Raw genomic sequence first — 25,505 nt, 5'->3', positions numbered from 1 at the left:
AGTTTGTTAGAGGAAAGACTATGTGCAGAGTAGGAGAGAACAAGTATTTGAGGATGTAGGCTGATTGAGGCCTGGAACTATGATGGAGGGGAGGCAGCTGAGGGAAGTGGCTGACTCAGACACAGACTTTGAATAAAACTGAGTCAAAGTGTGCCTTTTTACCTCAGCTGAACAAATTTGAAATTCAGTTGTTCTTCATGTCTATGTTGTCTGTTGCATGCTTTTTAGGGGGATGGTACATGTGGAAGGGGCACATGTGCCCATGAATGGGAGTCTGGAGGTCCACAGACAATGCAGGGTATTTTTCTCAGTTGCTCTCTACCTTCTTGTTTTGCAGGGTCTCTCATCGATTGCTCTGAAGCTCTGTGTTTCACATGGACTGGGCCAGGGGGTATCTTCCTACCTCTGTTCCCCATGTTGGAGTCACAGGCCATGTGAGAGCCTGACTTCTACGTGGGTGCTTGGGATCTGAACTCAGGCCATCAGGCTCACAAAGAAAGTGCTTTACCCACTAAGCCATCTCCCAGACCTGGCTTTTTTATATGTGAATCTACTTTGTATTTCTGGTCACGTGCTGAATGAATCATTAAGTTCTCAACATTGTTTCAGAAAGAGAGAAAGGCCTTTCATGAATATATCTTCTTCTGTCTTTTGAGTTTTATAATTGTATTCTCTAGAGTCGCATTATGTTCAGGCGGGACTTCATCAAAATGCTAGCCTCCAGAGGGTTAGCCTCCAGAGAATTTGCTTGTGATTCCCTTCAGTGGAGTTTCGAAAGTTACAAATAGGAGCCGGAGAAAGTTATTTCTTCAGTATGGTTATTGGAAATAGAATGAGAACAATGGTCTATTTAATAACCATTATCATTATCTTTCTCCCAGATTGAATTAAAATTGCTTTAATATTCTATTATAAAATTCATTGCAAAAAATGCTGTCAATCATTTTTTTTTATTTCCACCAGCCTGCTTACAAAGGACTTAAAGCTAATCCAATACCTTTGCGAGATAGTCGAAACATACGTAGCTTTTGAATTGAAAGAACATACCTTATTATATATGGTATGATAATTATAACTTCCAGTATTTCCTGGTACAGCCTTAGCTCGCTGCTGTGCGTAGACCTGATGGGAATGACTGCTCTATCTTTAGCAGCACCTTCCAGCCGTATTTTTAGAAAGTCTTATATGTGAAAGACAGTAGAAGATAGTATAAGGATGGGCTATAGAAAGATCATGGGCTCAAATCCTGGGCTGAGCCGCTGTGAGACTGTTTTATGAACTTTGGCAGATGTGAAAAGTTTTTTTCAACTCACCTTCATGGTACCTCAACTTTGCTCATTCATAAGTGGGATTCACAATGCGACATAAGGGCTGATATGAACGTTAACAAAGTAAATTATGTGAAGCACACAGAACAGTGCCTGGCACAAAAGCATTGCTTCCTAATTCTAGCTACCATTATCTGTAACCCAGTGTTAAGGAGTTTGAGACCATTTATTGAGTTCTTCCTGTAGGCCATAGGAGAAACTTCTTATAGAACTCTGTGTGCATAATAAATTATGCAACTTCGTAGCATGGCTCAAGATTCTCTTGAAACTTTTTTATTTGGTATTGTTGTTGAGCTCTTGAGTGTGTTTCATCCCTTCAAAGTGATTAGCTCTTTGTGCTGGGGTGGTATTCTTGTCCTTGGGTGAGACTGTGAAGATGTGATGATGACAAGGAAGAGCATTCTGTAGAGCAGTGGGGAAGAACTGGACTCCTTAGGACTTTGCGTTGGGCTCTAAAACTTCCTCCTATGGTACCCTTTACAAGGTAACAGAGGGAAAAGGAGAGTGGCCCATTGTTACTGACCGCTTTGGATTTTGACTAAATAATTCAAAGAACCTTTCAATATATCTTTCAGAAAATGGCTTTGAAATTCAAAAATGCCAAACGAATCGAAGGCCTGGACAGCAATGTGTGGTGAGTGTCCTTGACAGACAGTCGTGGGTGAGCTTTCCTGTGCTCCCCTACACTGGATTTTTAACTTCAGCTGCAGTCCAGTAATGACGCCATTCATTTACGTCCCCATTAAGAGTAAATGGTTGGCCGCTAGCCATCCTTGAATACAGGTGCTGATTTACTCATTTAGCTGCTCTTGGGACTAGCACTGCATACATGGTAGAGAAAAGGTTGACTGATGGCCTTCATGAAATTTGCATCAAACTGTTTCCTTTGCTTTTTTTCTTGAACTAGGACCTTGCTATGTGTGTAGCCCAGGCTGGACTCAAACTCTTGATCAGCTTGCCTCAGGTTCCCCAGTACTGGGATTATAGCCATTTACAGGGATTACGAGTTTATGGGTGTGCCTCACACTCGGCTAAACTTTTCTTATTAGCTCTCCTTTTAGCAGTTGTTAAGAAAAACTGGTAACAGCTCCACCAACTGTGTGTATCTTACATATAACCATATATCTATGTATATATGTCTTCATACATATATTCATACTCAAATATGAACGTCCCTGAATTGAACTCTCTCGGAAAGTTAAGGGCATTGTCTCAACAATCATTTGCTAGGTAAATTCATCTTATTGGTAGTAACATTTTTGTTGGGAACTCATTTTTAATCTCTAAGACTGAAGTCCAATTTTTTTTTGGTTTTATAATGTGAACATATGATATTGATGCTAACTCTATAATTATAGTACTTCTTACTTTTGTGTTGTTTTTTTTTTTTTTTTTTTTTTTTTTAATCAGGGTTGAATTCACTAAGTTGGCTGCAGATCCTTCTGTTGTGAATCTTGGACAAGGCCTTCCAGATATCTCCCCTCCTTCATATGTAAAAGAAGAATTATCAAAGGCTGCACTAGCTGATAACCTGAATCAGTACACGAGGGGCTTTGTGAGTCTATCAGGGCCGTGTGGGGTGTGCACTGATACCTCATGCTGGAGTGTGGGGGTGTGTGGGTGTGAACCCCTCTTCCTTAAAGGAAATTGACTTTCGAAGATGAACTGTCCCAGCCTGGAAGCTCAGGAGCCCCTTGCCCTTATCTCTTAGGATAGGCCTTCTCCTTCTTCCGGTCCTTTCACACTCCCTTTTTGGCTCTTCATTGACTACTGTTCTGAAATGAAATCTCAGGACATTAAGGGAAGGGAAAATATTCTCTCACCACGTGTTTGCTATCTCATTAATGCTCCTGGAGCTGTAGGACTAGCTTCTTAACCCCCTAGATGCTTGCTTCCTTTTTAAGCCCCTAGCCATCATTCTGTGCTAGACTGTTCAGGTATCCAGACATTTCTTAGAGTAAGATTAACTTTGCACTAGAGAAGTCCAAATAGTCTGCACAGGGATGGGAGCACAGGGGGAAACAACAGGACTGTCCGAGGGCCCTCATGGTCTCACTGTCTTCATTAGGATGTCTATTGCTATGGTAAAATACCACGGCCAAAAGCAACTTGGGGAAAGGGTTTATTTCATCTTACAACTTGTAGCCTATCATCCAGGGAAGCCAGGAAAGGAACTCAAGTCAGGAACCTGGAGGCAGGAGCTGATGCAGAGGCCATGGAGGGGTGCTGCTTACTGTCTTGCTTCCCATGACTTGGCAGCCTGCTTTCTTAGAGCACCCAGGACCACCAGAGCAGATAGAGCACTGCCGGCAGTGAGATGGGTCCTCCCAGCTCAATCACACCCATCATCAGTCAAAAACAAACAACAACCACAAAAAAAGCATAGTCTTGTCCATCAGCCAGTCGGAGAGGGGTGCATTTTCTCACTTGAGGTTCCCTCTCTCCAAATGACTTAAGCTTGTGTCAAGTTGACATACAGCTAGATAGCACACTCACTCACTCACTGACCAGTCTGTAAGCCCCCATATCAGACCTGAAACTATGGCAGTTGTAGAAGAAAATATAAGGGAAATACATCAAGCTACTGGTGTAGGATATGATTTTTTATAAGGTTCCCAAAGCTACCAGGTAACATAGCAAAAATAGACAAATGCGTTTACTGTCACTAAACATCAAACGAAATGCAAATAAATCCGAGCCGGATGAAGTGGTGCACGCCTGTAATCCTATCACTCAGGGAGGCAGAGGCAGGCGGATTGCTGTGAGTTTGAGGCCAGCCTGGTCTACAAAGTGAGCCCAAAATGAACAAAAAAAAAAAAAAAAAAAAAGGGAAAGAAAAAAGAAAGACTCTCCGCCCAGTCAGAATGGTTATTATTTAAAAAGCAAAACACAACAAAGAAGAGGGAGAAAGAAAGAAAATCTCCCCCACACTATTGATGTTCCTGTCGATTAGCGCAGGCGCCATGAAAGGCAGTGTAAGTAGTGAACTGTCTCAATGGCTGAAGGCACTCGGTGTCAAGGCTGAAAACCTCAGTTTGATCCTTGGGCCACACCTGGTGGAAGGAAAGAAACAACTGTGCAGTAGTTTTCTAACCTCCACAGATGCACAGGGTATCATGGATACCGCCCCTCCCCAAACACAAAAAATAAATGTTAAAAAAAAAATTTCAAAGGAGCAACACACATAAAAATGTCTAGCTTTATATGCAAAGAAAATGAAGTCGGCATATCAGAGATACCCATACCCATGCTTACTGAAACTAAGATACTGAATCAGACTAGGTGACCATCAACAGAAGAATAGGAGAAATATGGCCCCTTCCCCGGTAGACTATTATTCTGCCACAGACAGAATGAAAACCAGACGTCTGCAGCAAAATGGATGGAATTGGCAGACATCGTGTAAACTGGAATAATGAGGCAGACGCAAAAGGCAGACGCTGAATATTTTGTCTTATGTAAAAGCTAGAAAATGCAGATCTAAAGGAAGATGAGATTTGAAGAGTGATTTCTAGAGGCCAAGAAGAGCAAGTGGAAAGAGACAGGGAGATTAAGTAACAGATACTGAGACCTGGTGAGATGGAAGGAAAAATTTCTAGTCTTCTACACCTCAGAGAGGGATTATAATTCACAGTAACCTGTGATATATTTGGAGAGCTATGATAAAAGAGAGGAGCTTGAAGCTTCCAAAGAAATGTGAGAGGAAAATGCTATTTGCTTATTTTTATCGATTTCCTATAGTCTATTCCATACTGAGCTGTGCTCGCAGCCTCTAAATATGAGAATTATTACATATCTCACACTTAATGCATTTATCATCTTCTCTTTTGCATCTTAAGGCAATCACTGTCCTTGTTAACTTTTTTTTCATCAGTGGATACTTTGTTTCCTGGTACTGATAGCCATCAGCCACACTAGCTTGAATGTCCTTGGTGAATTTGGTTTTCCTTCTCTTAGTCCGTGGTGGGCAGAACCTCCCCAGCAATTGTGAAAAGCAGATTTGGGAGATGTAGCGAATGCAGGATTTTTACATTTACTTTCACTTGGGAATTTTTGTGCTATTATAAATGTACAGGGAATTTATTTCTATTCAAAACAAATAATTCAAAATTCTGTATTTCCAAACCTTCTCTTTTGTGGACACTTTTCATCAGTCTCAAGTTTTCATAACCATTCATAGAGAAACCCTCAAAAGCTTTTCAAGTTTATTGCTACACAAATCTGGAGTCTGGAGGGATGACCCAGTGAGTAAGATCTCTTGTTGCTCTTTCAGAGGACCTGGGTTCAATTCTCAGCACCTACACGGGGGCTCACACCTGCCTGTCACTTCAGGCTCAGGGCATCCAGTACCCTCTTTTGGCCTCCACTGCAGTCATGTGGTGCCCATGAGCATGTGTAGGCAAAATACCTATATGAGTAAAATAAACCTTTTAAAAAATACACATTTGGGGGTAATGCTAGATATAAGCTAAAATTTAAAAATTGTTACATTTTATTGTTACATTACCTCAAAGAAGTAGCTTTCATAGTGAATTTCAAGGTGGGTTTTTGTTTTGTCTTAATCTTTACTACAATAGGGTCATCCATCACTTGTGAAAGCTCTTTCCTGCTTATATGAAAAAATTTATCAAAAACAAATTGATCCAAATGAAGAAATCATTGTGACAGTCGGGGCATATGGATCTCTTTTTAATGCCATTCAAGGACTGGTTGACCCAGGAGATGAAGTAAGTACGTGAACCCTGTCATAACACCTACTCAATGCTTCTGTCCCATGTTGGACCTTTTCCTCATCTTGCTCCTTTCTTTTTTACTTTCAATCCATTTTGAAGTCTAATGACGGTGCAGTCGCGTTACCAAGCCAACGCAGAGTGGCATAAATTGCCACACACTACAGCGAACATAAAGACATTGCACCTTCCTGGAATCCAGAGACCTTGAGCCCTTTCCCAGTGGGTGTTCTCCCTGGATTAACCAGTATTCTATATTCTGCACCTCTTCTCCTTCTCATGGCTCATTTACCTTGATAGAAGCTGGAATGATACCATACAAGCTCTTGAACTTTTTTCCCCATTCATTATTATGTCTGCGAGGTTTGTTCCCTTTGCAGTGCAGTGTAATGTAGTTAGTTAGTTGTTAGTTGGTTTGCTTGTTTTTGTTTGTTTGTTTTTGAGACAGGGTAGTCTGTAGTCAGACTGATCTCTAACTTTCTATGTGGCTGGCATGCAGCCCCTACACACAAGCTCACATACATACACACAGAGAGAGAAGAAAGAGATTCAATAGGAACATTAGTTTGTGTGTGTGTTTGTAAAAATGCTTATTTTCTTTCGTCTGGAGATAGCAATCATGAGAACTCATTCAGCTGACCAGCTGAAAATGGATAACTATTTACACAAACACAACATTGTTTTTGCTCACAGGTTTGCTACTGTTTTGAAATTAGCACTCCATTGTAGAAAACATTGCAGTGCCGTTCCTAAAATCCCGCCTCTATCACTGCCTACCTTCTACTTTCCAACTTGAAATACAAAAAAACATCCTTAAGTTTTGGTTAGAACATCAGTTTGAGAGTATGATGAGCAGTCCAGGTCCCAGTTAAATCTGTGTGTGCCTATAATACTAGACAATTTTGAATGTCCCCGCTGTATGTCCAAGAACTCCAGCTTTGACTCCCTGGGTGCATTCACATTTAAGGTCTTTTGCACTCACACATTGGCTCCACAAAGACCAGGCCTGTCTTTTCCGTTGCTGCATCACTTAGCAACACGCCTCACACATGAGATGAATTGCTAGCTGATATCCTGTGTTCTTATTTGCGTTTATCTCAGGTGATAATTATGGTGCCTTTTTATGACTGTTATGAGCCCATGGTGAGAATGGCCGGAGCGACGCCCGTGTTTATTCCCCTGAGATCCGTAAGTCCCCTGTCCATCTATGGGCTTGAAGAATGTTGTAAAATAGCAGTTACTTAGTCACTGAAGATGTATCTTAAATCTTTTGAAAATAATGAATACCTTAACTGAGATAACTCACAGAATCTTCTGTCGGCCTTACAGTGTCACAGTTGCCCATAGTTACAGCTGGCTTCTGGGAAGGAACAACAGCTGTTGTGCTGACGGGATTCATTGTTTCCTTTAATGGGTCTATGCAGAAGGCTTGGGTCCTCTGGGTTCTTGAGGTTGAATTAGAGCCTGATTATTTGTGTTTGTGTTCTTTGTTAGTCATTTATTCAGTTACCTTTGTCAGGTCTGTTTCTAATCTTCTTTCTTCATTAGGTTGTTTGTAAGACGGTAAACATGAATTAATTTGTTCAAATCACATCTTAATTTGTTCAAATCACATCTTTATTCTTCTTGCCTAGAAACCTACTGATGGGATGAAGTGGTCTAGCTCTGACTGGACATTCAATCCTCGGGAACTGGAAAGTAAATTTAGTTCCAAAACGAAAGCCATTATATTAAATACTCCACATAACCCCATTGGCAAGGTAAGTGAGCCTCTCTGCTTACACAGGCTGGGACTCACTGCTTTCTCTCGTGTAGAATAACTGACTGTGCCCTTCCCTTTAATATGTGTAGGTATATACCAGAGAGGAGCTGCAAGTAATTGCTGACCTTTGCATCAAGCATGATACCCTGTGTATCAGTGATGAGGTTTATGAATGGCTTGTCTACACCGGACATAAGCATATAAAAATAGGTACCGATTGTGACAGAGTCTCAAGTCTGAATGTGTGGGGCACATGTGGAACCACTGACTGGAAAGGATCCCAGGCCAGCTTTAAAATAGATGGGTATCTGTGGGAGCGCTTACGAGAAATGTTTAGACGGATCACGCTTGAGTGATTAAAGTTCAGCTTGATGGACAAATGTTCAAATGGGAGAAGGGACTTGAGGTCACATTATAAAGCTGGGACGCTAGCAGGGTACCTCTTTTGCCTGTCTTTCACTTCATAACAAGAGTCCTGCAGTCCTGTGGTGTGTAGACACTGGGACACAACTTTTCATGAAGAGATTCGAGATTGTTGTGCTGAACAAGTTACCAAATCAACATCAAGGAGTTATAGAATGGCAAGCTGTGGCTATTCTGTACTCAGTGGGGTTTTGGCTATCTCACCCAAACCCCGCAGTATTATCTGGGATGGCCCAAGCTCTCAGCTGTAGGACTGTAAGCCACGGAGGTAAGCTTTGGGCCTGGCAGCTGTCTTTCCTTTGCCTAGAAACACTGTCTCTCTGATGCTCACATGACTCCCTTGGGTCTCTGTTCCCTGTCAATCTCCCTCACCTCAAGCATTTGCTTCCTTCCCTGTTTACTTTGTTTTGTTTTTCCCTCTACAGTTAAACAAGATGTATGTGTTTTACTTCTCAATTACAAGCAGGAAGGAAGAGACTTCTATTTGTGTTGGTCTCTTCCAAAGTCCCATTTTCCACATTAGAGTCCTACACCTGCTAGGAGTGCCTCAACCTGACACCCTAGAGTGACCTCAGGAGACAAAACCTCAGTTTAAGGACTGCCTCAATCGCACAGGCATAAACAAAAGCCTCCATGAAGCATGGTCTTGATTGATGGTTGGTTTAAGGAGGCGCAACCCTCTGTGGGTGGTACCATTCTTAGGCTGGTAGTCCTGGTCATTAGAAGAAAGGCAACTGAGCATGAGCCAGTGAACAGCATTCCTTCATGGGTTTTGCTGTGAATGAATCCTGGCCATGACTTCTTCAATAAGGGACTGTGACTGGCAAGTGTAAGCGAAATAAACCCTTTCCTCCCCTAATGTGCCTTTGTCTGTATTGATCACAGGAACAAAACGCAGATTAGAGAATTAGGAATCAAGTGTCTTTGCAAGATAAGATGAGTAGGAAACTTGGAAAGGAGGCGGTAGAGATGCACATTTGTGCCGTGCATGTGTGAACAGAAGCTGCAGGTGCCATAATCGTTTCGGTAGCACATTATAAATGGCCACAGAGGGAGGGGGAGAAAAGCAAGTGCTTGAGGGGGTGAGAAAGCAGCGCAAGAACCTTGGAGGAGCAAAAACCTTGCAGAAGGCAGCAGCGTGGAAGCTTACTAACAGATGCCCTGTATAATGAAACTAGGAATAATTCCTCCTGACAAGAAAACTAAACGTTAAAAATTTTTTAAAAAGAAATGGTTTTTGGGTTGGGAAGGTGGTCCAAGATAGAGAAGAGCATTATGTGTTCTTCCAGATGACCCAAGTTCTACTCCTAGCACCCACGTGGGCATTCACAACCACCTGAAATTCCATTTCCAAGAGATCCGACTTCCTTTTCTGGCCTCTATGAGCACCACTTTGGTGCACAGACACATATTCAGGCAAAATATCACATGCATACAACACTATTTTTAAATCCCAATTATATGCATAGCTCTGTAACAAAGCTGTTGCTTTGTCTTGCAACTGCTTTTAAAAAAATGAAAAAGAGCCAGTTTGGGGTGATGGTCAGAAACAAAACATGTCTGCCTGCTTAGGTGATGCACAGGGACCGTGAAGAAATGGAAATTCCAGCCAAGCATCGGGACGCACTTGTAAACCACAGCGCTCTTGAGTCTCAAGTAGGAGGGTGTCAGGTTCAAGGCCAGCCTGGGACAGATAGAATTAGAAGCTGTGGAGATGGATCTCAGCAGCTGAAGTGAGAAAGAAAACACTCACACATGCTTCCAGACTCCAGCCTGAGTTACCAAGCAGCACCATGACTCAGCCAGCCACAGTGTAGGGGTAAGCTTCTGCCAAGCGTCTCTAGGACCCTGGGACAGCTCCACTTGAAGATAGGTGGAATTGCAGGCTTAAGGGTCAGGCCCAGACTATGAAGGAGTATGTTTTTTACAGCCATCCAGATTTTGGTGGCAGCTAGATCCATGGAAGAGGACTAAGCTTTTTCAGGGCAGGTATGTAAACAGAAACAGAAGCAAAGGATGTGTGGTTCATGATGTTAATGGCACAGCTGAGTGCTACTATGTGTCCAAATTGTGTCAGAACCCACCATGGCTCATCTTGTTGGTGACCTGTCTTTTCTCAGTTGAAAACCCAGACCAACACTTAAAAATTAAATTTCATGGGCCAGAAAGGTAGCTCAATAGAAAGGGAGCTTGTTGCCAAGTCTGAGGCCCTGCGTTCTACCCGAAGGACCGCTGTGGTGAAATGTACTGTGTCCTTAAATGATAAGCACCCAGAGGACAGTATAACTGACATTATTTGCTAAACATATACAAGACTTTTTTTTGGAAAGTTTTATTGACGGGGCCCTCAGATGCTATGGGGTGTGTGTTGAAGTCACAGGACAACTCTGGGGTCCTGTCTCTCCTTCCACCCTTTTCTAAGGCCCAGCATTGAACTCAGGTGGTCAGGCTTTCCCAGTAGGTATTGTCACCAACCAACTCATCGTGACGGCTCCCTCAAGACATATTTCTAACTCAGATTTGCTTTGGTTGTTGCAACAGCCTATGGAATGAAAATGATGCAAAACTGTGAATTTTCTGTGCAATTATTTAGAAAATGCAGTCTGTCACGCTGAATCGAGGGTGTGCAACCCATTACAGTGGTCTGGTGGGAACGATTAAAACACGGCCGTGTCATCAGTTTCGCGGCGTGAGGATGGCTTTCTAATGTAATATACGAAGGCCTATCAGCTGCACATCATGTTTCCATGCAGGCTCTGCTCTCTGGCGCAACATCCTTCATCATGTCTCCTGCCTTCCTATACATAAAAATAAATGTAAAAACCTAATAAAAGGAAAGAAAATGGTAGAGAGCTAGGTATTGAGGCACATAGGCACACTCCCTTGATGCCAGCACTTGGAGGGTAGAGGTAGGTAGATCTCCATGAGTTCAAGACCAGCCTGGTGTACATAGCCAGTTCCAGGCCAGCTAGACCTACACAGTGAAATCCTGTCCCAAAAAGAAGAGGAGAAGGAGGAGAGAAAAGGGTAGACTTTCTATTGCTGGATGAGATATCCTTGGCTCAGATATCTCCCAATGACTAGATATATTGAGCTATCACAAAGAACCTTCCTATCTATCCCCCTTCTCTGATATACTGAATCTACTGATATTTAAGATTTTTTCCTTGTGAGCTATGCAGCTAGTCAGCTGACCCTTAGAGGGGAATCCACTCTCATATGGTTAAAATACTATGATTGCGTTTCCTGTTGTAGCACAGAATGTCCTCTCCTGCCTCCCTGGCCTGGGAGAGCTCTCCTCCCCTTCCACCATCGCCTAACACTGCCTGCCCACCCCTACTCCAGCCCTCAGCACAGTATCCCCCTGCAGCCTCGGAGACCTTAAGCTCTTCAGGCGGGAGCCACATGCACCTCTTCCTCGTTTCCTCCGATCCCTGGTAGTGAGTCACTAAGACAGATTTGATGGGCAGATGGGAATGAATGACCTTGGAAGATAGAGGCTTGGTAACCCACCTCTGGTTGGGAAAATGTTCCAGGGTTAAAGGTATTGATGCTTATACAGAAGAGTGCACACTTTAAATGGCCGGGTTATACAGTATGGGATTGCTATCTCAGGACCCTACATGCAAACATGGAGGACAGGGCATTAGTAGGTCTGATTTTCTTCTTAACTGTTCCCAGTGAGGCTACACATTTAGAAGCGTTGCTCTAGGGAGTGTGGAGAAACAGACTTAGAAAGGAGGGCTCACAGTACTCCCATCCAAAACCAGCCCCTAGGACTACTCTGGGAGACAGCGGCTCAGTGGTAGAGCACATACATAGCATGTGAGAGGTCCTGGGTTCAATCCCCAGTACTGTCCCAGAAAATTAGGTGTTTAACATGGCAACCACGACTAGCACCAGACACCAAGTACCACAGCTTCTGTGACAGCTGACACTCGACCTGTGCTGCTGGTACCGCTGGCACCTTGGAAATGATTTGCTATGTAAAACTGTTAGATCTGAGCACACTAGGTGGTTCTTTGGATCAAGGCTCTTGTGGCTAAGCTTGAGATGACCTGAGTTTTATCCCCAGGTCCATGGTAGAGAGAACAAGCTCTCAACAGTTGTCCTTCTAACATCCACACATGCGCATAGGCACCCCAACAGATAGATAGATAGATAGATAGATAGATAGATAGATAGATAGACAGACAGACAGACAGGCAGGCAGGCAGACGGATAGATATGAAAGATAAATGAATGTAGTAAAAAGTATTGTGCCTATCTGCATGTTGGTCCAACACTGCAATGCATTACAATATTTTTAGCTGAATGTGAACTTAAATTTGAATTCCCTAAAAAATCCTGAAATAACTACACTAATGATACCATGTAATATATCTATTTTCATTGAGTTCATGTTATCTGCATTGTGTTCTTAGATTATACTAAAAAAGCTAATTGAAACAGAAATATATAGCCAATTAGGTATTTACTTATTTTTCTTTTCTTTTTAAGCCACTTTTCCTGGCATGTGGGAGAGAACAGTAACGATAGGAAGTGCTGGCAAGACCTTCAGTGTGACTGGCTGGAAGGTGAGAGAGAGGGTGCAGGGGGCTGGGGCTGGAGCTCAGCGGGAGAGCACAGACTTTGTGCATGGTAGCCCTGGGTTCAATCCTTAAAAAGTCCTTAAAAGTAGGCCCGTGCTTTCATTTCTGTAGAATAGCTTGCATTTTAAATGCACACGCAATATACATGATTTTTATACTTAGTGATCTTTTCTGTATTTATTGATTTGCTCAGCATTTTGTCTTTAATTACATGTATTTGTTTGGGGACTGAGGGGTGTGTGCCGTGGCCTGTGTGAGGAGGTCAGGAGTCAGTTCTCTCCTTCCAGCATGTGGATTCCTAAGATTGACCTTGGGTCCTCAGGCTTGGCAGCAAGCAAGTTTTACCTTCTGGACCATATCGCTGGCCCACGTTTCATCCTTTTTGAAACCAAGTAATTCCTTAAAAGAAAAAAAAAATCAAGTAATTTTTAATCCTGTGAGTGATAAACTAATGATATTTTTTCATTAAAATAATATTGGCATATGAAAAGAGAAAAATAATACCAGGCAATACTGTAGATTGGCTTTAGCTGTGGCCCAAACATTAAGGTTTGTTGTTTTTTTTTTTTTTTAATGCATGCTAAATTTTTCATTCTTATAAACACTGTGTAATGTGGGTATGGTTATCATACCTGTTTTATAGATTATAAAACTGAATTACAAGAATTTTTACTGTCTTGGCTGAGATTATACTCCAATAAATTCGAGCCAGGGCAAGTAGCCCACCTTCAGACTCCATGCACCAACCTGAACTATGGCATTCATCCAGCTGTGGTGGCCAAAGCTATAATCCTGGGCCCTTGGGAGCGAAGGCCAGAAAATAGCAACCCAGGCTCATCTTTGGCTATCTTGTGAGTTCAAGACTAGCCTGGGCTACAGGAAATACTGTCTCACAAAACAACAACAAATAATCCACAGTGAAAGTTAAGTTGTCATTCGGCCTTACTGATACTTAGCCTGGGCTGAGACGCCAAGAGCAGCAGGAGGCCAGGAGAATTAAAAACCCGTGTGCTTTCATTATGGAGGAGTCCTCTGAGCTGTCACGTGGAGACTCTTGTGCTGCGCTTCAAGCAAGTGTAATTGCTGGCTTTTGTTCCTCACGAGGATCAGAAATGGCGCTTCAGCAGCAGGGCGGGCCTCACAATGATCACAGGTTTTTGTTTATCTTCAGAAGGCAGGCTGAGGGCTGAAGGCAGAGCTGGGAATGGCACAAAAACAAGCTTTACCCTGCTTTCCTCCTGGGGACATATCTGAATCGCCTATGTTTGTCATTTACACTAACGATCTCTTAGCTATATGTATCCTTAGGTGATTATTTGAAATCTGTTTTTGTGTTTTCCCTTCCTAGCTTGGCTGGAGCATTGGCCCTAGTCACCTGATAAAACATTTACAGACTGTTCAACAGAACAGTTTCTACACTTGTGCAACGCCTTTACAGGTAGGTGTTAGCCTTTACGCCTATAGGAATTAGATAGCTTCTTCATGTGAAAGCCGTTCTAATACACTTTGGGGATTTTGGAGCAGACACAGAGTCTTTGGGTGATCCCTAATTTCAAGCTCCATTAATTTATATCACATCTACAAAGATCCTCTTACCACACAGGGTAATGTATTTTGAGACACAGAAAACTTTGATGGTCATTCTTTGTACTGCAATAGCTATTTAAAAGAGAAGGGAATCGGTGGGTGTGGTGGTGCATGCCTGTCACGTTAGCCCTGGAGGCTTCAACCAGGAGGATGTGGAGTTCCAGGGTAGTCTGAGCCACGCAGAGACTTTAAAGCATGGCCAGACAGTATTGCAAAACCCCATGTGGGCTGGGAAGCAGGCAGAGAACAAACACTGTACGTGATCAGAGGGATTTCCAGAATACATTATGAAACTTTTTTAAAAAGCAAGGCATATGGCATTTGTACTGTATTTTGTGTAAGAAGGGGGGGTACCTCCTGTGTTTTGAACAAAGAACTCTTAGATATCCACAAGAAACTAACAAAATGCTACCTGTGTGAGTAGAGGGAAGTGACAGAGCGTAGAGGCCCTGTAGACAGCAGGCAATAGACTCTTTCTACTAGGTTAATCTTTTTCTCCAGCGCAAAACCTAAACCTAAACCTAAACCCTAAACCTCCCAGGCTGTGGGACAGAAGGCAAGCACCACCAGATCTGGCCCTTAATGTAGTAGTTTGTATACATTTCTAGAAACATATCTTCCTTCTCTGAAAACCCCAAACACTGAAAAAAAAAAAAAAAAACTAAAAAAAAATCTACTTCTAAGAGACAGTTAAAGCAAAAGAGAGTAAAAGTGTTGACTACATTGAACTTGATTGATTGTTTCCCATCAAAGGTGTCTACCCAATAGGAAAAACTTCCATTATTTTTAGTGTTTCTCCTAAATAAACTTATGGTAAAGGCAAGTTCTAAAAGTTTGCTTTATTATATTTTAGGTTCATTTTATCACCTTAAAATAAAGCCATTCACTTATTTTTACAGACCAAAGACAGCTGCACTCAGGGAGCTTAACACCCAGTCAAGAGACATAAATAACTTAAATGGCATTTTGTCAGGTGTTGATAGATGCAGAGAAAAGTTAGACAAGAAGTGAGACGGAATGACCCAGATTGGAGAGGGCATGATGTCATATTGGGCTAGCCTCATGGAGAAGACAACACCGGAGTGCTGGTTGACCTAGAGAAGAGCCCCATGGACCTAGAGAGTAGGAAATGCAAAGGCCCAGAGATAGACATGGTTGCCATGGCTACATCATAAACATAGCGGCTGGGATGAGGTCAGCAGGGATAAAGAGTGAGAGAGCCTACGGCCCTTCTACCTCACCTCTATACCTGCCCTTCAATATGCACTAATTGGAGGTTTTATGACAGCCAGGGCCATGCCTACATTATTAACTGTTCTGCCCCCAGCTCTTAACCGTACACCACAAGTCACCCCCCTCACTTTGCCTGCCAAGCCTCTAGTCTCCCGCCTGGTAGATCTTTTGTGCTTTATGTCTACTCTGAGTGTGAGGTTGTTGTTTGTTTTGTTTTGTTTTATCATCCTGACTACAGTGTTTCTTAGTCATATGCCTAATCATTACTGACTTTGTCTGTGAAGGTTACTGTACAAAGTACTAGAGACTGGGTAGCTTGTAAAGAAAAAAGGAGTTTAGGGGCTGGAAAGATGGCTCAGCGGTTAAGAGCACTGACCTGCTACCTCATAGGTGTCACTTTTTGACTGTGCTCCCCCATGATGGAAATGGTTCTTGTACCGTTCCTGGGGCCTCTAGTCTTCTTATCTAATCACCCCTCAAAGGCCAAGAATTCACCGTATGGAGTGGGGAGGGGGAACCATGAACTCCTTTCCTCTCTACAGTTTGTTTTCCTTGGTCCCTGTTCTCTTCTGAGTCAGTGCTGCTACAGGAGCTGCCCACATGCCTCAGATACTTGTTTCTCTAGTCCCCATCCACTTGTCTCACCCTCCTGAGGAACAGGGAAACTTGTGTTTGCTTTCCACACAGCAGGCCAGCTTTAATTCCTTCACATTCCCTCCAAGGTAACAGGGAACACTGACTCCCTCTACACCTCTCTGCCAGTCTTTAGACTGAGATTTAGCAAGCTGGAGTAAGAACCGTCTCCTGTCTTTCTGTTACAAAGTATACCATCTTTATGTAACACCTTTTTGGGATTTTCATGTCTTTCTCTGTTTGTCATATTAGATTTAAACATTCACATAAAACTCTTTCCTCCATTACCCATGGAGCCGGATAGCTCACAAGAATCTGGCTGTGGTTTCCTGAGTGACTTCTGGACACATATCTTAGTTGGATGACCTTTATTTATTCTGCCAGTAAATTAGGCCATAACTGACATCACCATGCTTTCCCCCCTCTCTCTCTTAACATGCAGGCAGCCTTGGCCCAGGCCTTTTGGATTGATATCAAGCGCATGGGTGACCCAGAGTGTTACTTTAATTCTCTGCCAAAGGAATTAGAAGTAAAAAGAGATCGGGTGGCCCGTTTACTCAGCAGCGTTGGCCTGAAACCCATCGTTCCTGATGGGGGTTACTTCATCATCGCCGATGTGTCTTCTCTAGGTCTGTGAAGCCTTTGCTCTTTCACATCTGTAGACACTTGTGTTTGAAAGGATGGCAGAGAGGCAGGAGAAAAGGGCACCAAAGCCAGAACAGTATTTTATCTCTAGAAGAGAATGTGTTTTTACAACGCCAACATGTAAAAGTAACTTTTATTCTCTTGAGGTAATTGTCTCGGAGGCTTACTGCCTCTGTCTGCTAACCTAGGTCCAGTCCTGGAAGCTTCTAGCCTCCGTACAATCTAATCCAGGCCTAGAATATTTTCAGCCTCTGAGACTTACTGCTGAATGAACTCACCCTTTCTAAGTTCTTTCTGAACTCTGGCTGGCTAGTTCAGCTAACCTGTTCTGGCTCAAACTCCTCTCCAAACTGACTGATTCAAATTGGCTTCTGACTGAATTGCTCTGCTTGGTCTCAAACTGTCTCTATCTGTTCTAATCTTCTGGCTCCTTCTCATTCTCTGGCTTATTCTGTCTTCACCTGGTCTAGCTTGTTCTCTCTCTCTGCAAACTGTCTCTGTAAAACTGTCCTAGTAAAACTACTCTCTCTCTTTTTCTCTCTCTCACTGACCACTGTACTGCCTCTCAACTCATTGACACAACCATGCTGACTGAACAGAACTGAGTACAATCAGAGATCTGCATGCCTTTGGGATTAAAGGCATGTACCACCATGCCTGAATCTAAGTTTTTCTGAGACTTGCTCTGTATCAGACTGGCCTTGAACTCAGAGATCTGCCTGCCTCTTTTTCCTGGGACTAAAAGCATGTTTGTATTCCAGCCAGATCACACAGACCTAGAAGGTCTTTGGATGTGATCTCTTGCCAGAACAGCCATGTTCTGAATTAACATTCCTCTACGCTAACACTTTTAACAATTCGTTTTCCTTTCAGGAACTTACCTGAACTTTCACTGTTGATAAATGGTTATCAGGTCAATGTTGTTCTAGGCATTCTGTTACAGAACTGTCCTTACTGTACTCCACTGTGTCGCTGAATATGAAACAGTACATTGAGAAATAGTTCACTTGAAAGTTTTCTATTTTCTTTTTATTTAACTTTTCTAAATGCTATCTGGTAAAAAAATAAAATAAAATCTAAAGTCTTTAGAAGTTGTGAAGACACTTCTAGAAGGAAATACTTGATGTTTTTCAGTGGTGCTGAAATGAATGCTGTAAGCAAGAGGAGTGACTAGCCTTTACTGAGAGTCTGCTATATGCTGTGCACTCAAATACCCTCTTTAAGAAAGCATGCTGGCGTCATCTTTGTAGACAGGAAGGCTTAGGAAGCCCTAAACAACATCCCATGTGGATCTCCTTAGACCAGAATCCATGTAAATCTGGCATCTTTATGATTCTGTCTCCTGAAAGCGTAATAGGAGCTTTTATTTGCCTGCTTCAGTTGCTGTCTCAGAGACGTACTGCCTAGTCCTGGAAGCTTCTAGCCTCCATAACCATCTAACCGAGGTCTAGAATGTTTTCAGCCTCTGAGACTTACTGTTGAATAACTCACCCTTTCTTATTCTTCCTTAGCTCTGGGCTGGCTGGTTCAATTCAACTGTTCTGGCTCAAACTTCTCTCCCAGCTGACTTATTCAATCTGGTTTCTCTCTTGGCCCCTGAATTGCTCTGCTTGGCCTCAAACTAACTTCAGCAATTTGCTCTAATCTCCTGGCTCCTTCTCATTCTCTGGCTTCACCTGAGTCTTCACCTGAGTCAAGCTTGTTCTCTTTCAGCCTCTCTCTATAAAACTCTCCCAGAAAAACTGCTTCCTCTCCTCTCTGCATTGCCCTTTAAGTAGCTTCCCTCTCTTTTCTCTGGAGAGTTGGGTGTATCTTAGTCTTTCAAATCTTTCTTTGATTTGACACCTTTCTGCCACTCAATTAGATAACACTTTCAAACATGGGCTTCCTTCTAAAAACTATCTTTACCTTCATTGTTTGGGATTAAAGGCATGTACCACCATGCCTGGACCTAAGCTTTTCTTTACCTGAAACTTGCTCTATACCAAACTAGCCTTGAACTCAGAGATCTGCCTGCCTCTGTATCCTAGATTAAAGGCTTGTTTGTATTCCATCCAGATCACACAGACCTAGATCTGCGATCTCTAGCCAGAACAGCCATGTTCTGAATTAACATTCCTCTACACAATAACATGATTATTTATTTATTTTTACACTGGGGTAAGGAGCAAAAGCCAAGGTTCACATGTGGAGGTCGGAGGACAACTTTTGGGAATGAATCACTCCTCTACTCTCTGGGGTCTGGGGGTTGGACTCAGGTCATCAGACTTTCCCTTACCCACTCACTGAGCCATCTTACCAACCCATGAACAGGTCCGTATTATCTGAAGTTGTTGATATAATCCTGACTTGCCACCAACAAATCTACAAGTTGCAATAATGTTTTACATAAAACTCGTTTACCTTTGCCAACCTATGCAGATCTGTCTTCAAGACCTGGGATCTGAGAACCTTAAAAGATGGGCCAGACTACAGCCGAATGCTACAGACAACCTTCAGCTTTTTCAGTATACATTTTTATATGAATATAACAAAGAAAGCATTGCTCCAAGGAAGGTTGTTTGAGTTCAGAAAAAACATGACCATAAAACATGTAAATAAACGTCAGTAAGCACACACTAAATATTGACAGAGCAGCCCTTTTTCAGAACTTACTCAGGTCAGACTATTTAAACACAGTTGCCTGCCATGTACTATGGATTATATCTGGGAAAGCGTGAAAGCAAAGCAGAAGGCTGTATCCAGATTCAGGGTACACTGAAGACAGCACTCAGTTTACCCTTTGGCCAGATTGGGTGCTGTAGCTTGTGTTCTGACATGCAACAAGAACAAGCATGCCTTATGTGTTTAATGTAAATGTTCATCATAGGAGGCATGAAATCACATCCAGGGAACAAAGTGCACTTGAGGTAAAGGGCGCTCTGCTTCTTCTCCTGGAGCCTCTGCCATAGTTTCTCAAGGCATTGTTTCACCATGCGCCATTCCTTTAACCATGTTTTTGTCAGTTTTACATAAAACTTATATTTCTTTAATATTTCAAAATATTGTTAATAGTGAACCTTTGAGCATTCTTTATTAATAAATTATAATCACTCTAATGTCGTTTTCTATAGTTAGACTGTAATAACATAAACTACGGAATGTGAAAAAGTGAAGTTTCTCATTTAGGCTAAATTTTAGAAACCTAAAAGGAATAAAAGAAAATTCAATTTCATATGAAAAATGAATGATTGTATGTTATCTTTTTTGCATGTCAGTTTGGGCATAGTGAGGAGATGCCCTGAGAGTCGGGGAGGAATCCCTTGGCTTTATATTTATGTCAGAATCATTGTGCATAATCATTAGACATCAGTAATTTTTTTCCCATTCTCATGGGTTTCAGAGAACTGAGAAGCTAGATTTTCTTGTAGCAGAGGCTGGAAGTCCCTCTCCAGGAAGTGAACACAGCTCTGGCCCCACCTTGATGAGGCTGCCAGGAGGCCCTCACATGCAAGAACACATTCATGCTGTGCCTTTCCCAGAGCACACCTTCATCCTGTGAAGAGCTTCCCTCGCCCAGGAAGGAGTTTAGTCTGAGAAGCCATGTGGATCTCCTTAGACCAGAGTCCAGTTTCTTCCCGCCAGGTAGCCTTCTCCACCCAAATTTGTTTATTACGAGGAAACAGGTGGAGGACACCCGTGAAATGACAGTTGAGCCTCTCTTCTGGATCCAGTTTTCAGTAAATTCTAGAGGATTGTCACTATGTGCTGTCAACCATCCCAGGACGGTGGCGAGCTTGGCTTATGGCACTAAGCACCCTTTCCATGTTGTCCGAGTGAGCCCCTCCTGCACCCAGTCCTCGCTTGGGTCTCGAATCTGGATCTAGTGTGGTTCAGCAGGAGCCAGAAGGATTTGGGTGGAAAACCTTTTCTGATGTTGTTTTCTGAGATGGGAAGACAGCTCTTCTTTATGATACTCCATCTGTAGGGGAAATAGTAAGTTCCCAAGTTCTCACATGAAAAATTAATTTACTGTGTGTGAGTCATTCCCTATGTTAGAATTTAGTTCTCCTCCTTTCCTAAGGAAAAAAAATTAAAATTTCATCTGATGGTAGCATAAGAATAAAGGTAGCCAGGGGGCTGGAGAGGAGAGATGGCACAGGGTTTAAGAGCACATAAAGAGCTCTTGCAGAGGACCAGAGTGCAGTCCCCAGAACCCCAGTTAGGTAGCTCACAACAGCCTATGACTCCAGCTCCAGGGATCACATGCCCTCCTCTTGCCTTCTTAGGTACCACACACACATGCACAAACCCATGCACAGGTGATGTGAATACACACAATCAAAATAAGTAATTCAAAAAGAAAATAAAGGTAACCAGGCATAGTGATAAATCCTGGCACTCGAGAAGCTGAGGCAGGAAAAATGCTGTGAGTTCAAGTCCAATCTGGGTGTACACAGTGAGTTCCAGTCCAGCCTAGAAGACAATGTAAAATCCTATCTCAAAAATTATATATATAAGAATAAAGGTAAACTATAATTACCATTACACCTCACAATGAAAAGCAATGGCTGACTGTTTAGTGGTTTTTGAGAACATATAGTATAGTATTTCTTGTATCTGGAGCTCTCTCAAGAGAGTCACATATTGATACTGTCACATTTTCACCGACGATAAAGACTGACAGAGTAGCCATCCTGGAGTTTTCTTTCTGATGGAAAAGCAGCACTCCTCATGGCTTCCCACCCCCTTGCCTTCCTGTGCTGGCAGCGGCATGAACACACATGAGCAGTGTGTGTGAATGCTGCCCTGAGGTGTCAGTCAGTCTCATCATACAGTGTGAAGCTCCATCCTGGTGTATGCAAAACCCCGAGAAAGTCCTAGCTCAAACCTGTGTGCGTCAGAAAATCTGAGTCTCGACAGGCTTAGGGGAAGGCTTTGTTGTCTCAGATACAGCTCTCCCTCCACCCACCTTTCTCTATGGTTGTAGGTGCCGACCTCTCTGACATGAAGAGCAATGAGCCTTATGACTATAAGTTTGTGAAGTGGATGACAAAAAATAAGGTACTGTTTACTCCGCTTTGCAGTGTTGTTTTATAGTTAGCTTGCCAAGCAACTGGTGGGTGTGCTTTGAAAGACACTTAGTTCTAGCTTTGTTTCTTCTCCTTTTTCTTTATTTTAAAACTTTAGTTTAGCTTAGTTTTTTTAAGACAGCATCTCACTATGCAGCCTTGGCACACCTGAAACTTGCTATGTAGACCAGGCTAGCTTCAGCCTCTTGGAGATCTGCCTGCCTGTGCTTCCTAAGTGCCAGGATTAAAGGTGCGAGCCACCATACTGTTCTAATTCTAGCTTTCATTCAGACAGTCCACTTAGGACATTTTGAGGGTTAAATTTTTTTTTTCCTTTTAAAAATTATTATGACTCTGTTGATCTCTTGTGGAGCTGCTGTCTTCCCCAGTTCCTTCTTCCCTCCACCTCCCACTCTCCCATAAGACTCCCTGTGCTCTGCCCAAAATTTGGCTGAGTCTCAGCATCTGCTTCCATCCCCTGGTTGATGGAGTCTTTCAGAGGACAACTATGATAGGCTCCCATCCTGTTCCCTCTCTTCAACTGCTTCCCGTGTCTATTTACCCTTCTGAATGAGAATTAAGCATCCCTCCTAGAATCCTCCTTGTACTTAGCTTCATTTGGTTTATGGATTGTAGTATGGTTATCCTGTATTGTATGGCTAATATCTGCTTATAAATAAGAATACACCGTGTGTGTCTTTCTGGGTCTGGGATAACTCACTCAGGAAGATCTTTCCCAGATCCATCCATTTGCCTGCAGATTTCATGATTAACTTGTTTTTAATAGCTTGAAGAGTATTCCATTGGGTAAATGTACCACAGTTTCTTTATCCATTCTTCAGTTGAGGGACATCTGGGTTGTTTCCAGTTTCTGGCTATTACAAATAAAGCTGCTACAAACATGGTTGAGCAAATGCCCTTGTTGTTTGGTACAGTATCTTTCAGGTATATGCCCAAGGAGTGGTATATCTGAGTCTTGGGGTAGAGCTGTTCCCAATTTTCTGAGAAAGCACCAGATTGATTTTCAAAGTGTTTGTACAAGTTTACATTCCCAAGAGCTCCACAAGAAGACCAACAGAGTCAACAAATCTGGGGCCAGGAGGTCCTGTGGAGACTGATGCACCAACCAAGGAATGTGCATGAAAAGACCTAGCCCCCTGCTCTGATGTAGCCAATAGGGAGCTCAGTCTCCAAGTAGGTCTCCTAGTATGGAGAGCAAGGGCTGTCTCTGACATGGACTCTGTTGCCCGCTCCTTGATCATTTCCAGCTGGTGGGGCAGTCTTGCCAAGCTGCAGGCAGTCCTGATGAGACCTGATAGGCTAGGGTCAGTTGGTAGGGAAGAAGGGCTCCCCCTTTCTGAGGACTAGGGGAAGGGGATGGGGGAAGAAGAAGGATAGGACCGGAAGAAGATGAGGGAGGAGGGCTACGATCAGGATGTGAAGTGAACAAAATTTTTAAAATAAACTAAAAAAGAAAAAAATATTATGACCAGCCAGGCATGGTATCACACGCCTGCGATCCCAGCACTCTGGGAGGCAGAAGCAGGCGATCTCTGTGAGTTCCAGGCCAGCCTGGTCTACAAAGTGAGTCCAGGACAGCCAAGGCTACACAGAGAAACCGTGTCTTGAAAAAAGAAAAAAAATAAAACTATTATAACCATCATGGTACCTATTTCTACTGTCTGTGGTCTCAGAAGTGACATGTGTGTGGCTTTCCTGTTGCATCACCATATCTGTTTTTCAGAAACTGTCAGCCATTCCTGTCTCAGCATTCTGTGACTCGGAGTCTAAACCACAGTTTGAGAAGTTGGTGCGGTTCTGCTTTATTAAAGTAAGTTTCTGTATCCCACAAATGCACTCATAGTGCCTTTTGCTGCGAGTTATAGAGCACCTTTTTTCTTTTTTAAAAATGATATACTAAGTGACATGTTTTAAACTTGCCCTGCTGCCATGAAGCTAACTGTAAGTCAGTATTCCACCTTCTGTTTGCGTTTGTTTTTAGCTCAGGTGTTTATTTGTGGTCTCCTGAGATGAGGGGCCTACTCTGTAGCCTGTAGGCTGTCCTCAGACTTGTGACAATCCTCCTGCCTCAGTCTTCCAGGTGTTGGGAGCCAACATCATGATCCTAGCTGAGAGAAGCCATTACCTTAGACCTGTCCCAGAAGAGTCACTGTTTTTAAGATGTTGGTGGCTCAGTGGATAAAATGCTTGTTGAGTAAGCCTGAGAACCAGGCTTCAGATCCCCGGAAACCACATAAAAGCCAGAGAGGCATGGCAGGGACCTGTAATCCACTCAGGAGACGAAGACTGAATCCCCAGGCCAAGCTGATTGCTAAACTAGCCTATAGCTGGTGAACTCTGGATTCAGTGAGGGGCCCTGCCTCAACATAGAAACATGAAGGACAACCAAGGAAGACATCCAATGTCGATTTCCGGCCTCTATGGGTATACAGCCACATGTGTACACATGCAAAATATGCACATACCATATATACAAAATACTACATGCGTGGTATGGCTACTGAAAACACTCATCCATAGGTTACCTGACATAACATAAATACTACTTTTTACTTTTTGAGATAACCTATCAACAAATTATGGAGAATTACCTAAAATAGAATATAAGTACTTAGGACAGAACGATGTGAGTATTCAATTGACTAAAAGAAAAAAGAAAAAGTGAGGTTAATGAAACACAGTGTTATAATGGCTTAAAAGATATAAATCCAAGTATTTCTCCACTTTCAATGGTGACATTGTTAAAAATGCCATCTGTAAAAATGCCATTTATCACAATTACACCATTGAACAGTGTAGCTCTGGCAATGCAGTACAGCTGGGGTAGCAGCCATTTGCTTTGGGGATCAAGAGGCTTCTTGCTACATACAGCCCAGCATTAGGAGAGAGTATCTTACCATTATCACCAGCCCCCCCCAAAAAAAATATTATCAAAATCCAAAATATGGCTGCTACTGAATATGTGTCATCATAAAGTCAAAAAACAACCAATGGGGGCACTGTAAGCCAGAGGCCATCTTTATAAACACATTGTTGAAAATGCAAACATAATCAACAGAAGGAAAAAGTAACCTTAATACTTTAGTTTTAGCTTGGCGTGGTGGCCCACAGCTCTTTGGAGGCAGAAACAAGCGTATCTCTGAGTTCAAGGCCAGCCTGATCTACAGAGCAAATCTCAGGACAGCCAGGGCTATACAGAGAAACCCAAACAAGAAAACATTTCAGTTTTAACCAGTAAACACAGCCCTATCCTTTCCTCTTCTTGGAAATAACTCAGGAGAGTTATAAAATGATTTCACAAATCACCCAGCATATGGGGAAGGGTTGCCAAGTGTCATAAAGGTAATGGTAGACAGATAGCAGATACCTAGAAAGGATCTGTGCTGAAGCCAATGGATAGCAGGTACCAAGAACAGTAGGGATTCTGATGTTCTGGCAGTGGGGAAACGGGCATAGCTGTACAGGCCCAAAAACACTGTAAATGGGGTGGGAAGTAGGCT

The 25,505-nt window shown here is 42.7% G+C and overlaps 1 protein-coding gene across 8 annotated transcripts in view; it reads left to right on the top strand.

The window, feature by feature from the left end:
• The window catches only part of Kyat3 (kynurenine aminotransferase 3), a 44,470-nt gene that overhangs the window by 15,243 nt on the left and 3,722 nt on the right, over positions 1–25,505 (top strand). For 5 of the 8 annotated variants that reach the window (XM_021643417.2, XM_021643421.2, XM_060392597.1 and 2 more), the window contains 11 exons: positions 1,904–1,962; positions 2,739–2,883; positions 5,906–6,055; positions 7,160–7,246; positions 7,693–7,818; positions 7,910–8,030; positions 12,744–12,820; positions 14,184–14,273; positions 16,731–16,917; positions 21,903–21,976; positions 23,729–23,815. In XM_021643417.2, the coding sequence (XP_021499092.1) occupies positions 1,904–1,962; positions 2,739–2,883; positions 5,906–6,055; positions 7,160–7,246; positions 7,693–7,818; positions 7,910–8,030; positions 12,744–12,820; positions 14,184–14,273; positions 16,731–16,917; positions 21,903–21,976; positions 23,729–23,815 (1,203 nt within the window). Of the gene's footprint in view, positions 1–337; positions 435–467; positions 1,813–1,903; positions 1,963–2,738; positions 2,884–5,905; positions 6,056–7,159; positions 7,247–7,692; positions 7,819–7,909; positions 8,031–12,743; positions 12,821–14,183; positions 14,274–16,730; positions 16,918–20,315; positions 20,558–21,902; positions 21,977–23,728; positions 23,816–25,505 lie in introns of those variants that run through there. The other 3 variants (XR_009594655.1, XM_060392598.1, XM_021643420.2) reach the window with 3 other exon arrangements.

This window comes from Meriones unguiculatus, chromosome 10 (assembly GCF_030254825.1).
Source record: "Meriones unguiculatus strain TT.TT164.6M chromosome 10, Bangor_MerUng_6.1, whole genome shotgun sequence".
NCBI classification, from domain to species: Eukaryota; Metazoa; Chordata; class Mammalia; order Rodentia; family Muridae; genus Meriones; species Meriones unguiculatus.
This window is presented reverse-complemented; position numbering and strand designations above follow the sequence as displayed.